A 15502-nucleotide genomic window follows, 5' to 3' on the forward strand; every position below is an offset into this window, starting at 1 on the left:
CTGAATAATCTTGGGGTCAGATGGGGTCACCTTGACTCTGGACACCACTGAGCCCGTGAGTTCGCTGAGTGGGAACTCGTTGAATCTCTTTGATGTTTTGTTAAATGACCTCGTGTCTGGTTCTGTCTCCTCTGCTGCATCAGACATCCAGGAGTTTTATGAAGTGACCTTATTGGACAGTCAGAGATGGGCGGAGTCTTCCAAGGGGGCTGACCCCATGGCGCCTGTCAACCTGTGGGACTTCTCCAGCCTTCAAAGCACAACGGTGACCTCGGACACTCTGCCCAGCCTTAGCACCAGCATCGAGGTAAGACCAGACAACACACCGGCAGGCACGGCTGTGGGCAAAGCCCGACAGACCCATCAGACCAGTCAGAGTGCAGCAGAGTGTGGGTCAGGGACGACACAGGACAGGAGGGGAACTGTCCCTGAACTCAGTCTGGACAGGACCTCTGTGATTTGGGTGGTTGGAAGCTTTAAACATTTCCTGTTGTCTTTAATGTTGTTTCTCTGTGAGAAAAACAGAACAGCCCTCAGTAAAAATAGAGAATATTAAAAATAGACCAGGATGATGACTGAAGGTGCTTTAGTTATCACAGTGTGTTTGATATAAACTGCTCTGTCTCCTGTGTGGAGGAGACCGAGGTCCTGGATGGACCGGCTGCTTTGTGTGTCATCTGAGCCGTCAGTGTTAAAGCACACCTGTGCAGGTGCTGATTCCTAAACGTGTAATTGAAATGTGTCAGTGTGATATCTGAGTGACAGCACTGTCACCTGCACCTGTTCACATTTCTGAGGCTGGCTCCTGGACAGGTACAGAGGAGCCTAACCTGTTTGGTTTGGTTGGTTTAGGCTGGAGTGAAGTTAGTCAGGAGAGAGTTCTGAAAGATAAAATCTTTTCTCCGATCAGTGAGTTTCAGTGAAATGACAGTTTGATGTGTTGTTGTCGTCCTTCCATCAGTGAGGACTGAACAGAAGGAAAGTAACGTGCTGATTGTGTAAGTGTGGAGTACCATGACAGCGACAGTATGCTCTTCCTGAGCGGTGCAGACGAGCCTCCATCTCTGCTGTTCAACGATACTTTTGATCATCGTCCATTGCATCAAAAGTATTGAGAGGTAAAAGCGCTGAAGGCCGAGCGGCGGCGTCATCGCTCTGCCTGCGTCTCTGCTGCTCGTCCGTCTGACCCTGTCCGTTTGTTGTTTCACTCTGGCTGCGCTGTTTCCACTCAGCATCGCTCAGGTTCATCTTCATGTTTCTGCTGCATCTTAATGTTCACACGTTTGGAGTGAACATGTGTCGGTGAGCACACAGGTGAGCACACAGGTGAGCACACAGGTGATCGTCACTGTGTTACAGGACAGTGAGGAACATAAAGGAAACACAGTTATGATTTTAGGGAATTACATCTGTCAGCAATTCAAACTATTGTTCTAATAGTAGTAATCTGTGGATAGAGACACATAATAAGCTACATGCAGAGTTCTCTGTCCCTGAACGTCGTCGTTCTGCAGTGGCAGGATGACCGTGCCCCTCTCTGTGCTTTCACGTGACGAGACGTCGTCACGTGAAAGTCTCAAATGTAAAACAGTGATTACATGAGAGGAACAAACTGTAGCTGAGTAAAAGTAAAGACGATCAGTCTGAGATGATAAAGTCAAACAAAGCGATCTGCTGTGTGTGCGCAGATAAACAGGAGTCTGTAACTGTCAGCCAGCTTCTTTCTTTCTGTGCAATCCCATATTTTCACAGCAGTTTATGGGATAAAACAGAAATTGGAGAATGATCCACTAAATATAATTTTCCTTTCTGGTATGAAATTGAAGGTTTGTAGAGGAACAGCAGCAAACAGACAAACTCAGCATAGTATTCAAATTGGATTAGAGTGTCTCAGCACCAATCATCTCACTTCATGCACATGATTCAGTCTGCATCAGACGAAGCGGCTGGTTACACATGTACATTTATTACTGCCCGGCGAGCTCATACAGAACAGTGAGTGAGGCGGATGCTGTCACTCAGTGCAGACAGGAAGCTGCAGGTGGTTTGTTGGAAGCAGACTGAGACCTGTGTGAGACGTTCCTGCTGGGCTGTGTCTGGGATCTGTCTTTGTACTGGACACAGACAACAAGAGCTTTTCACAAAATGTTGGACCGCTCCTTTTAAAAGTGAGACACTGCATGTTTGGTATGAGCTGTTCCATAAAGTCACCCGGTCCGACCATTTCAGCCTGTTTGTCTGCTTTGTTCAGGGATTCTGTCACGAGCTCTGTGCGTCCTCTGCTCGAGGGACAGCATGTTCTTTCTGTTGACTCCGTCCGGTTCCCAGAACCAGACCGAGCTGAGTCGGCTGCGGTACCCAGGTCCGAGTCACACGGGTGCTGTTTGTTTTACCTGTTTGCAGTGTCAGATCGGTGTGTTTGTGATGGGTGGTGCCGTGGGTCAGTGGGTGCAGCACATTTTTACCTGAGGCATCTCTGCAGGTATGTGATGAAGCCACTGTGGTGTGGACGGTCTTGGTCCACACGGGATGAATCGTCAGACGGCGGGAGCCAGAAGAACCCGTGTGCACGTACTCTTCCTGTCAGGTTTCTGACCTCACACACCAGTCAGTGTGTGGACAGCAGTCACTTTGTGCTGGAGCGGTGGAAACACTCAGATTCACTAAACAAGATTCATTCAAAAGCTGCTAGAAAAATAAATTGGTGTGAGAAGGGAAAGAGTGTGATGTGGTTTTAGTAAATCTTTAAATACGGTGCAGAAACATGCAGCATGTGTGCATCAGAGTCAGAGCCATTGAATTGTGTGTTTGTTGTGTTCTCACAGCTGCTCCCTCCATCTGGCTCTGAAACAGGCTCAAAGCAAACCTCAGAAACTCTGATGCAGATCCAGTGTGAGCCCGCTGTGGTGTTTGCATTCAATGCCTTCTCTTTCTTTCCTCTTTCTCTGATTGTAAACACACGTCGTCACCCGTAGGACTCCCCCCTCCTAAACGAAATCCTGCACACGTTGGCGCAGGCCAAACGCTCACCCGGCCGTGACGCACAAGTAAGTAATGGACGCCTGCTGTTGGTGGGAGGGGGTGTCGGTGTCATCCACCTTCGCCGCATGTCCCATCCAGTCCTCATGTGCTTTGGACCATCGATAGGGAGGGGGTTCTGTGTCCGGGGTCAGGGGTCAGGGTCGCCCAGGCGGCCTCGAGGTGTCGCTGCAGTTCGTTCACTCTGACGTGAATCTGGAGTCTGAATGTGACGTGAAACCAGAGGAGGAACCTTGGTGAGAAGCAGCTGGACAGACAGAGAGACGACTACGTGAGGGACTGACTGACGATCTTTGAACAGGGAGAAAACCAAAGCATGACTGAGGGTCGCTGTCAGTGCTGAGGACTCACAGATTCAGTCTCAGCTCAGTCTTCAGGGGCCTGAAAACATTACAGCTTCTCTTCCTGCCGTCGAAGACACTGTCAACAAATTTAGAAAAAAAAATAAACAAGAAAAATGAAATAACCTGGTGATAAAACCCAAGAACTAAATATCCAGTGCTACAATCCTGCAGTGTGGAAGATGATACGCTCAGTGGAGTCCTAACGTCTGGGACCACTTTACCTTTCAGGTGATGGGGAAAGTGTTCTCAGACCACGGACTCCCGTATCGCTCTCGCTCTGAGAACTGGTAAAGAGCACTGTCACAGAGTAGTGATGAGTAGTTCGAGTGCAGACACATCCAACCAAAACACTGCTTGATGAATTTCATTCAAATAAGGATCAGTTTAAGGATCAGCTCGCTCTGTGCTGTACTGTACCGGGATCTTTTCTGTGTCCAGCTGCTTCCTGCTGCTCAGCAGAAGCTCCTCCCACGGCTCACATCACGTTTTGGTTGTAATAAGTCTCCAGATGTGACACAGTGACATGTTGAGGTGGTTTGCGCTGGGTTCAGGGGTCATGGTTCATTGTGCTTCATTCATTTCTGTTCATGTTGTCGGGTCTGAACAGTACACCTCCTGTCCTCAGAGCCTCGGTCCACGCCGGTGGACAGGCAGATGGTCCATACAGGGTTTTGTTTTCTAAACCGTGAATCAGTAAGCCTGAACTGAACTGATCGTCTGTCCTGTAGCTCATGATCCTACACAGACACCTGGAATTGTCCAGATTCTTACTTTTTTAAGTTTAAACGACTTTCTAGAAAATTTTAGAGGGAGATTCAAACTTCATAATGCAGACAGATGGTGGTCAAGGTAAAATACATGGACCCGAAAATTCAGCTGCTTCAGAATTTAAACATGAAGTATTTACAGGAGTATTTACAGGAGTATTTACAGGAGTATTTACAGGAGTACTGATGTGTTGTAGCTTTTTATAATCACGTGACAGCTTTGTGTTCTGTTAGAACCAAATGGCCGTGACGTATTTTACAGACACTGTTAATTCAAACTGGCTGAAACTCTGATTGAAGAGCTGTGTCACAAAATGTTGGAAAACAGAAAAACAAATCCCTTGAATTTGTTTCATATCTTTAAAATGAGATTGAGGATAAAACTTTAACGACAAACGTTTCATTCTAACTTCACTCTGTGTTGTGATATTTTTCCTGTGGTGAATCACACACATGAATTCACATTCCTTTTCCATCTTTTCGTCCATACACATAATATATCTGTGAAAACTGCAGATTCAGGGGAACTAAGTGACCCTGGTGTTTAGTTGTGGAATAATCCGTTCAAACTTAATGCTGCAGCAGCTTTAACCAGACTGAATGTTTGTAAATCTCATTTTAACATAAACTTGAAAATGACCTGGGACCCACCGCTTCAGAATAAAAGCTCTCAGTCTTTTCTGGACAGTAGCGTGTCTCATCTTTAGTTTAGTGCACCCGACTCGTCGCCTCGCGGCTGCGACTGAGAGCAGTTTTTCGGTTTCACTCAGAGAGACTGGAGCTGTACTGATGTTCAGGACCCTCGTGGTGGTGGTTCATGTGCAGGTTGTTTTAACTCTTTAGGTTCCTGTGTGTGTTTTCATGTTGTCCTGCTCTGAAATGCATTGGCCATCCTCACATCTGTTCACATTTTAAGTTGTTAAAGAAAAATGAACTGAATGTTAAATAGAGATTTAGTGACCTGGTGTCCAGAGTAAAAGATGTGAGTGACGCCTGGAGTATTGGTACCAGCTACAGGTTGCTCCGGTTCCTTTGTTTGACAGTATCCAGAATATTTGCTTACTTCTCACCACTGTGACCCATTTATTCAAATTCTCAGTGTGAAAAATCCTCCACCACTTGTTGCTTTGTTTGCAGCAGCAGCTTTGATAGATAGATCGACACTTTATTCATCCCAAGGCAGATTCACACAGAGGTGTTGGTAGGTGTATTTGTTAGCTTCGTATTTTACCGTACAGACGTGAGTGGAATCGGGCTAAAAATCTGAACATCCAAGAAAAGGAGGAAGAGATTTTACAAAATGCCAAGCTGTTGCTTTAACAGGACGTACGGCACCAGTGCTGCCGAGCCGCCGCTTCAGTCACACCGCAGGGTTTTAAGGGGTTTAGGCCTGTGGGGCTGTGAGAAACCCTCCCCAGTTACTGTCGTTTGTGGTGTTCACCAGCTCACTGTCCAACTCAGGTTCAACAGAGGAAGCAGGTGAAATGATGTCACCCCCTTTGACCCTTTTTTTTTATTTGAAGAAAATCATATTAACAGAGTCATTATCTGGTTACATCACTTCCTGTGGAGTGCTGGATGTTTAAGAAGGAGGCATGAAACGCACCATACGAAGGTGACATACATGAAGGGGGGAAGGGTTGTGTGAAATATTCATACTTGCGTTTCCCACCTGCCCACGCTTCCTCGTCTCCTGCTGCTGCTCCTCCTCCTCGGACATGTGGCGTTGAGTCACACATGTAACAGGGAGCAGTTAGAGTTTAGGACACTGACGTGTCTCTTGTTTGTATTTGACATGAGTTTGTGGTGTGATGATAAAAATGTCTTTCTTTGTCTTATCACAGTAATCTGAGTACTGTATGAGTTTAAGCTGTGGGTGACTGTGTTATTCCATAGTGGAAATAATCATAGCTGAATTTATTTATGTTCTTTAGCCTCGTTGTTTAGTTTAATAAGTTCTTTTACAATCTTATTGTAAAAAATGTAAAAATGTTTTCAGTTACACGATCTGACAGTACAGGTATTTTAGCGTTGCCTTCAAGTGCTATCGGAATATGGGGTTTCGTTTTAGAAAAGTGTGAGCAATTAAATAGCGAACAGGAGTGGATGAATGGGAGGCTTAGGAATAATGTCTGTGCCAATATTAAAAAATGGACAGTTTTTTATTAGGTTTCAACAAACAGTTCTGTAGCTCAGCTTATAACAGATAGTGTAATGTTTGCTTTTTTTTTTTTTTTACTGATTTACTGATGTTTAAAGGCAGAGAGCAGAAGGAACTCGGTTTCACTTGTAACAGCAGTTGTTCTCGGTCACTTCCACCTCCTTTGGTGATTAATCGCTCAGGATAAAAGTGTCTGAAGCTTCAGGGTTGGGGGTTTTCCTGCAGCTCTTGAACGCAGCGTCAGTGTGGAGGAGCGGGGTTCAGTGAGTCCTGCTCACGCTCAGCAGCTTCGTGCACCGGGGCGAAGCAGGACCGGCGGAGGGATGAGGTGGCCCTCCGGTGAGCACTCTGTTTCCGGTGGATAGTTACTGTTGGTCGGTGTGTGTGTGAGTGTGTGAGTGTGTGTATGTGTGTGAGTGAATGTACGGTTGTTTATGAAGAGAAACCGTGAGCCAACTACCTGGCTGGAGCTCGCGCAGCGGGAGTGACGGCACGAGATGCGATGCTGATGTTCCCGGGCTACTCCCGGCTCGAAACGATGGACTGCATCTGTATTGTCACAACTAAGGTAACGTTTTGAAAAACCTCATGAAATAGGCACACACTCTCACTGTGGATGGTGGATTTACTTCTTTATATGTCGGTGTTGAATTCGGCATGTGTCTCATCCTCCTAACGGCAGCTATTTCAGTCAGAAAAATCAATTTTCTGAAGCGGTTCATGTAACATTCCCACGGTCGGCTCACGCTAAAATAGCGCAGTTAACCAAAGGAGGCTGGTAGTTGGAAGGAGACATTTTAAAAGTTAAAGTTTGTACGGACATATAATGCATCTTAATGAATTCTGCCAGTGCCGAAGTTAAGAGGAGGCGATCGACACACGCGTCCTGTTGCCTTGTGCTATTAGAGCTTTGTGTTTTTGCTGACAAGTAAGGAATCTTTAATTTGGCTTATTTCTTAATGGGAGTTCGGCATAACGTTTTCTCCGGTGAACACGGGAATCTTTAATTCATGAAACTCCAAAGGTATCTCTGTTTTTTAACGTTTTGTTGGAACTAGAGATACATTAGGTATCTACTGGTGTAAGGTAACGGTGTGTGATCGTTTGATTTTGGTCTGATCCGTGTATTGATTACCAATGGCTGATGAAGTCAGTTATCGGCTCATTGTACTTCGTTCATAATGGCAGTATGTGATGTAGCGTAGCTCAGTGCGTCTTTGAACGACTTTCCCAGACATGATATACTTGTTGGAGTAATAATGACTCTTGGTGAAACTTGAAGGCTCAGCAACCCATTGGCCTTTAGTTTCCCGGTTCTAAATCACATTATTGACCTTTACACAGATAAAGCGAGTGATGCTCTGTATAATCAGACCTCGTTGTGACTGCTGCCGTGTCCCTTCTGTGTAATCAGTGAAGAAGAAAGGTTTGTCTTTCACCTTCTTCAGGCCAGTTTGTGGATTTGAACCCGTGACCCTGTGCCTTTGTGTGTTATCCAGGCTGCTGCTGTTATTTCTGGCTCAGTGCACCCCTGGAAGTCCTTGAAAATTCTAGTTTCTCGTTTCTCAGGTGTGGAAAACACTTTATGAAACCCATCAGAGCTGCAGACTCATCAGTTCATCGACAGAATATTTACCTGCAGCTGTTTTCCCAAACATTCACATTCACATTTATCCCTATTTTACTACCTATTTTATAGGCAGAAAATTGATTGATTGATCAAGAAGATGATTTGGTTTGGTCCTGAAACACATCAGAGTAGTGAGTGTGCAGTTTTTTCCATTGTTCCTCTCCTGTCTGTTTTCACACAGATTCTTATTTAAATGATGAATGATTTTACCAACATGTTTATGAAAGGGAGAGAATCTTTAAAAGAAATTCATTCAGTATCATCTGATTGAACTGATCAGATTGCTGGTTCCATCAGATGATCGGTTTTAGAAGAAGAAACGTTTAAGAAATGATTTGGTTCAGTGGGAAAGTCACATTTCTCGTTGTTGTAACATGAACCATGTTATATCAGTACAGGAAGATTAATCTGACTCCTGCAGTATTCATTCTGACCGTGTTGCAGGACATACGTGCTGATGACATAAACACCAGCTGTAATTGTTTGTGTGTTGGTGTGTGTGGTGGAGATGTTTTGTGGTTTCCTGGTTTCCTGAACGCTCCTCTGACCCAGAACGAGAAACGTCTGTCCCAGAGAATAATTTCCTGCACAGATCATTAGCTCTGCTGTTTGATGGCAGAATGATGAAGTGACCTTTGTGCTGCTGTGTTTTCACTCTGTGTGGAGTCACTTCAACTGTCGGTCCCTCTGACGCTCTGTGTGTTGGTTTAAGAAGTGTGCGTTTGTTGTGAGGCGAGGCGGCTGATGGTCGACCTTTAAAAATGTCAGCGTGTTTAGCTCTGATTCTCTGTCCTGTCATCGAACGGCTGTGACAAATGCTTATTTTTGGTTTGAGACCGACCCCGAATTCACACAAGCAGCCAGATGTTACTGTGGTCACTCAGTAGATTTAGGATCTGTGACGTTTCACAGACACTTCTAACATTAATCGTGTTATCTGTTGAATTAGTGATAAAAATAATGATTAGTTGCAGAGCTGCTATTAAAATGGTCTTGTGTGCTGGAACCGGACAAACACAGGTAACTAACAGGCAGCTCTGATGTTCACTGCAAGACTCAGTGTTGTGACTTCAGCCGTAGTTTGGGTGCTGGTTTAAAGTCCCTGATGTGGAGGCAGGCTGAGTGCTGGACCTCCTGCTGGTCTGGGATCAGCTCCCTTCAGGCCCTCATCTGTTCTTTAAAATCCCATTTCTTTGTGCCGTGTCCTCGTCCCGCTCGCCTCTGATCTGCTCTCAGCTCTGAAATCTGCCCCTTCCCCCATCCCCCCTTAAACCTTCTGGAAGCTGTTAAGGCACTGTCGGCCTGCTTTGACCTTTGACCTCCACTCTGTGTCTGTTGGACGACAGTGGTACTGAAGCTCAGTCTGTGGCTGAGCTAACTTGGTTAGCATCGCTTTCATCTGCCAGAGTTTCACCCAGAGCCGCAGTCAGTTCATCAGAAAGAAGCCGATCCGTTAATCTGTGAACAGTTACCAGGTGTACCAGGTGTACCAGTGTGTACCAGGTGTACCAGTGTGTACCAGGTGTACCAGTGTGTTGTCCCTTTAATTTGTGGCCCTACTTCCTCTGGGGATTTGAACCAGCAACCTTCACGGTGCTCAAATCTTTTCCCTGCAGCTTTAATCTACCCCCTGCTCACCCTCCCACAGACAAGGTGTTAGAGCCTCAGGTGCCAACTGTGTGTGTGTGTGTGTGTGTGTGCGTGCGTGTGTGTGCGAGTGTGTGCGTGCGTGCGTGTGCGTGTGTGTATGTGTGCGTGCGTGTGTGTGTGTGTGTGTGTGCCTGCGTGTGCCTGCGTGTGCCTGCGTGTGCATGCATGTGTGTGTGTGTGTGTGTGTGTGTGTGTGTATGTGTGTGTGTGTGTGTGTGTGTGTGTGTGTGTGTATGTGTGTGTGTGTATGTGTGCGTGCGTGTGTGTGTGTGTGTGTGTGTGCCTGCGTGTGCCTGCGTGTGCCTGCGTGTGCATGCGTGTGTGTGTGTGTGTGTGTGTGTGTGTGTGTGTGTGTGTGTGTGTGTGTGTGTGTGTGTGTTTGTAGGGCAGTGCCTCAGTGTGGGGACTATTTTCAGCTCCTTATTAACAGCGTGCTGCAGCTCTGTGGCTCAGCAGGTCCAAACACAGTCAGCTCAGTCTAAATACAGCTGCTGTGCTGCTGCTGGTCACGCTCCAGCAGACACACTGACTCAGGACACGTCCACACTGAGGACGTACATCTGAAGACACAGGTTACGTCTGAGTATAACTTAGGAGCACATCCTGGATCCTGCAGTCAGGCGACCGGGACGCTTCACATGCTGCCAGCCAATCCACTGCTGTGACGCTCAGGTGTGCTGACGCACGATACGCCGCGTTATGGTCCTGTACTGGTTTTACCGGTATGCAGGCGCAGCAGCACCTGACGTGGACTGTCTTTGGTTTGAGTGTGGTGGGAGAAGTTTCTATGCTTCACTGGTTCCTGGGATACTGGTGTGACTGGAGATTTTTGTGTGGCGTGGCAGAAAAAAATGGTTTGGTAACACTGACCACAGAAAGACACACCCATGAAGCACAGTCAGAGAGCAGCTAATACAGCCACAGCTGTGGGCTGTTACACACTGATATATGACTGTTAACTGTTTACCCTCAAACAGAGCCCAGCTAACACTGACAGCAGTGTTCGGTGGAACGGGCCGTCACAGTGCAGGAATGTCCTCAGTGCTATGGTGTAAACCTGAAGCTGGTCCTCACAGAGATAGGAATAAAAACACACACACACACACACACACACACACACAGTGTGCACAGCGTGCAGCAGCAGGAAGTTTCCACTTTCTCCAGAAAATGGCCATGAACAGAGCTGCAGGGGCTGATGGGAATGTTGATCAGCTGTTACCTGCTGAGGTTTATTTATTTGTTTTTACTTCATGATAACAACAACAACAGTGCATTCAGCAGCAGGTTTGTTGTACTGTTCCTGTGTGTTGGTGGATGAACCCTCCTCTGCTCCGCTGGGAAAATGTGACTTCATTATTTATGTTAATTACAGGCTGCTGTAGCTAAAGGCCATGTGAGTTATAGGATGAGACGGCTGTGTCATGGATGGCTTCCTGAGCGTGCTTTAAAAAGACGGTAATGACAGTAAGAAAACCGTGAACATGCAGAACGCTCTCCTGGCTCACGCTGGTCGTCTTCTCCTGATCTGAGGTCAGTTTCAGCTCGAAGGATATTTTCACACCAAACTGACCAGAAGTCTGTTGGTGTGGAAACGGTGTGGCAGCTCTCAGACCATCACGTGGGAGCTGGGTTGTTATATTTCACCTGTTGAAATGAAACTGATGCTGGTGCTGGAGCAGCGTGCGGGTGATGTAGCAACTGATGCAGGCCAGGTTGGAGGAGACACCACTGATGGAGGAGATCCTCCACCTGACGGAGCTGGATCACGGAGCAGGAAGTTTAACAGTTCGCTAACCCACGACTGCACCACTGAACCTGCTCTGGGTGACGTCAAGGTCCACAGCAGGAATTTCAATGGTGTGAGCGCGGGCGTGCACGTGTGTGTGTGTGTGTGTGTGCGTGCGTGTGTGTGTGTGTGTGTGTGTGTGTGTTTGTTTGTATGCGTGTTGTGAGAAGCTGATGTGCCCTGGAGGAGGACGCTTGCCAGAAGGAGCACCCATGCATGTTAAACAAACACACACACACACACACAGACACACAGAGCAGGCTGCCAGCAGACTGCAGGGAGGTGACGAGAACAGAAGGAGAGGTTAGAGAGGAGGAGGAGGAACAGAGAGGATGCTGGGACGGTGTGGGCTGGGCGCTCAGATGAAAGCAGAAAGGATGAAGGAGAGGAGGGAAACTGGCTCTTTGCTCGGTGCGCCGTCTGGATGCTGTGACCTTTGACCTCCAGTGATGATGTTGCTTTATTGTGGAACGAGCTAGTCGTTAAATTGGCAGGTTTCCAGTGGAAGTTCTGTATGGGATTTTCATAGAGGAAAACAAAACTTGTGGTGAATGGAAGTGGATCATATTCATACAGTTTGTTCAGCAGCAGAATCTCAACCACACACACAACCTGTAGAAGAAGAAAGTCCACGTTACCGACCTCACTTCCTGCTAAAGTCGGTTGTGAGAAAGGGTTTGGATGGTGGGATGAGGAATCCCATGGTGGTGCTGCACTCACCAGGGTCGTGTTTCTGACTGTCCTACAGTCCATTACTCCTTTTTGAAGTAAAAATTCACGTCAGAGTAGAAAACGCTGCTGAACGGAGGATTTTTCTTTGTTTGAAAGAAACTGATTGTATGTGTAGGTCACCTAGTTTTTGCTATTTAAACTTTTTTTTTTTATCACATCTTCTCTTTTTCTTTATACATTTAAGTTTCCATGTCAGCCATGTGCAAAACTTTTTATTTTCTTTCAGCAGTGACAGTGAGCTGAGTTATTACAGCTTATGGTTTGATGGTTTAGTCTGCAGATGTTTTTACAGACGAGGTGCATTTCCCCCCTCGGCCTCTCCTCTGCTGCCCCCTCGGCCTCTCTTCTGCTGCCCCCTCGGCCCCCTCTGCCTCTCCTCTGCTGCCCCCTCGGCCTCTCCTCTGCTGCCCCCCTCGGCCTCTGTCACGTCTGTCACTTGAATGGTTAAACTCAGCGTGATGTGATGAATCCTCTGAGGAATCCCACAGCTTCTGTGACGGCTCAGGGTGTGTTCGTGGCTCCACCGTCACCAAACTGCTCCGGACTGAAATCTGTAGACTCATACGTACGTTTCCGTAACAGTTGCTGGTTATAAACTTCCTTGGCCTCCTGGTGGGAAAAAAAACATGGAATTAACTTTATTCAAAATCAGTTCCATGACAAACATGTAAAACCTGCAGGTTATATACCAGGAAATATAAAAACCTTTCCTGTGCTTTGCAGAGATGCTGGGATCAGAACAGGTTTGTGTGATGAAGGCTGGTGCTCGTGTCCATAGACTGCAGGGTGTTAGCAGTAGGACACTGATGCTGTCTGAAGCTGTTGGTACAGTCTGAGGAGGACCCCCCCCCCCCCCCCCCCCCCCCAGCCGTGTGGTGATTTATTTCCCCGCCTGCCTTATTTCTTTTCATGCGGCCTCTGACGCACTCAGCTCCCTTTGTGTTTGTGGCGGTCGTTGTCGGGACAGGAAGTGCTTGACGTTTTGATTGACTTCGCCGCTTTCCCACAGAGAGCGGGTCACAAAGCTTGGGCTTCCTCTCCCTGCGCTCTGCTAAGAGCTTTTCCGTGTGCAGCTCTCTCCTGAAACCTGCCGGGACTCGCCGGGACTCGCCGGGACTCTGCAGCCTCGGCTGATCTCAGGTCAGAGGGTTCATGTGCCTGGGTCTCCTGTGCTGTGGTCCTGGTCTGATCTGAACGCTTCTTTCTTTGGTCTGTGGAGGAAGAGTGAGCCAGTTTGTCGTTCTCCCTCCCTCTCTCTCTGTCTCTGATTTCTGTGATTCATCGTTTTAATGCTGAGTCATGTCACTTATTATCAGCAACAGTTTATTTTATACAAGAATTAGTTTGACTTTTTATACAGTAATGACATGAAACTCACTGGTTGCTGGTCAGAAGGTGAGCACTGTCTGTGAACATTTACTCAGTGAATCAAACGTATGATCACCATATTAATCCAGGGCCAGTACACAGACCCAGCGTTTCAGCACGCCGTGATCAGGTGATGTTCAGGGTGTAGACCCAGGACAGGATCCCAGGTAGAGCCAATCAGCCACATCATTACAGGCCACACAGCAAATTATTTACAGTATTTACAACATGAGATTCACTTAAAAAGTGAAAACGGATCCAAAAACCATTAATTAATTCTGAATTTATGTTCTCATTAAAAATAACCACGTCCAACATTATACACGAAACCCGGATTCATCTGGGTCTCGCTCTGTGTGGATGGTGCTTCAGACACGCTGCAGAGTCGATGGTGAAGCTTAGATGTGACGTCAAGTGGCTCTGATGCCCCCACCCCCACCTCCACCCCCCTCCCCTGGGTGGTGGACATGTTGGGTCGCCATCTGGGTCGAGAGAGAGACGAGAAGTCGCTGCCAAACTGCCTTTTGGGACAGAAATGTACACAACCAGGCATCTTTCAGACCCAACAGCTCAGAGTGGGGGGGCGGGTGTTGTCTCAGGCTCAGGTGAGATTACAAAATACGATACAGGAAGTCCAGTCTGAGTAACACCTGTGATTTTCAGCGTAGAGGTTCTCTATGCTCTGGGACAGGATGTTACAGCTGGGAAGTTTCCACTCTTACCTTTCTCAGCTGTTGCGACCATCACCAGCTGAACCCTCCATGCTTTGTTTTGCTGAAGTTCACTGCACCAGGTCCCACAGTTCATTCACACAGACGCCATATTCAAACAAATAACCCCCCCCCCACACGCTCCCACCACCCCCCCCCACACACACACACACACGCTCCCACCTGGTGTCGTCGCAGCGGGAAACCGTTCTCTTCAGCCTCTGACAGTCAGACATATGCTGAATGTGACATGTCAGCAAACTGTTGGCAGAGCGGCTGCAAATGCACCAAAATAAAATCCAGTATTAACACTGATACAATCCACTGAGCTCGTCTCACAGTTGGTTTGTATGTGGACTCACAGACAGATGTGTGAGACAGATGTGTAACACAGCAACAGAAGCTCATTTCCACTGTTCATCCAAATATTACTGAAACCCTGTCCCACCGAAGGACCAGAGAGGAGACGCAGCTCGGAGTTTGGTCCTGATCAGACTGTACCTGATGATAGAGAACAGCCTCCATCTTTGTTCACAGATTCATTACTTCAGATGTGTTTCTGCCAAACTTGAGTGGGAAAAACACATGAAGGAAGATTATTTTAGGCTGCTGGAAGTTCTCCACTTTGGAAAACAGAAAGTGTGGCTTAGGACTGCACACTGCACCCTGTGTGATGGTCTGCTGCCCCCTGCTGTCAGTGGGTAGTGGTGCTTCTATCCACAGAGCTGGACTCCATTTTAGTCATATTAAAATGTCCCAAAAATATTCTTATGTCTAAAATCTCATACACAGGAGAGCACGTACGTAATAAATAATAATACAAAACACAGCAGCACATTTCTGCTGCTGTGCAGAGTGGAGTCCAGCAGGGGGAGCCACCTCCACAGCTGTTCACTGTACCATACCAGACTGAGACAGGTGAACTTCAGTGTACATCTGTACACAAACAGCTGCAGTTCAGATCCCTGACAGCGTCCATGCTCTTCTTTAAAACACTGATGAGTCTGAATCAGAAAACCTGAAACTGTTAGTCAGTATAAGCTAACCCAGTGGACCCCCCCCCCCCCACCCCCCACACCCACACACACACCCACCACCAGAACAACATACAACCAGACACAGACACACACTCTCACAGACACTGACAGAATCCAGTGTGAGGCTGAAGGAGTGAGCGATGTGTAAAAAGCAGCAGGGTAAATTTAGAAGGAGGCCGTCACATCTGAACCTGTCAGCTGCTATCACTGTCACTGCAGACACTGTGTGTGTGTGTGTCTCTGTCTGTGTGTGTCTGTGTGTGTGTGTGTGTGTCTGT

The 15502-nt window shown here is 47.2% G+C and overlaps 1 protein-coding gene across 12 annotated transcripts in view; it reads left to right on the forward strand.

Moving 5' to 3' along the window:
• Positions 1-15502, forward strand: part of LOC121193423 (disks large homolog 1-like) — a 65610-nt gene that overhangs the window by 8679 nt on the left and 41429 nt on the right. For all 12 annotated transcript variants that reach the window (XM_041055703.1, XM_041055704.1, XM_041055705.1 and 9 more), the window contains exon 3: positions 144-307. In XM_041055703.1, the coding sequence (XP_040911637.1) occupies positions 144-307 (164 nt within the window). The remainder of the gene's footprint in view (positions 1-143; positions 308-15502) is intronic.

This window comes from Toxotes jaculatrix, chromosome 14 (assembly GCF_017976425.1).
Source record: "Toxotes jaculatrix isolate fToxJac2 chromosome 14, fToxJac2.pri, whole genome shotgun sequence".
NCBI lineage: Eukaryota > Metazoa > Chordata > Actinopteri > Toxotidae > Toxotes > Toxotes jaculatrix.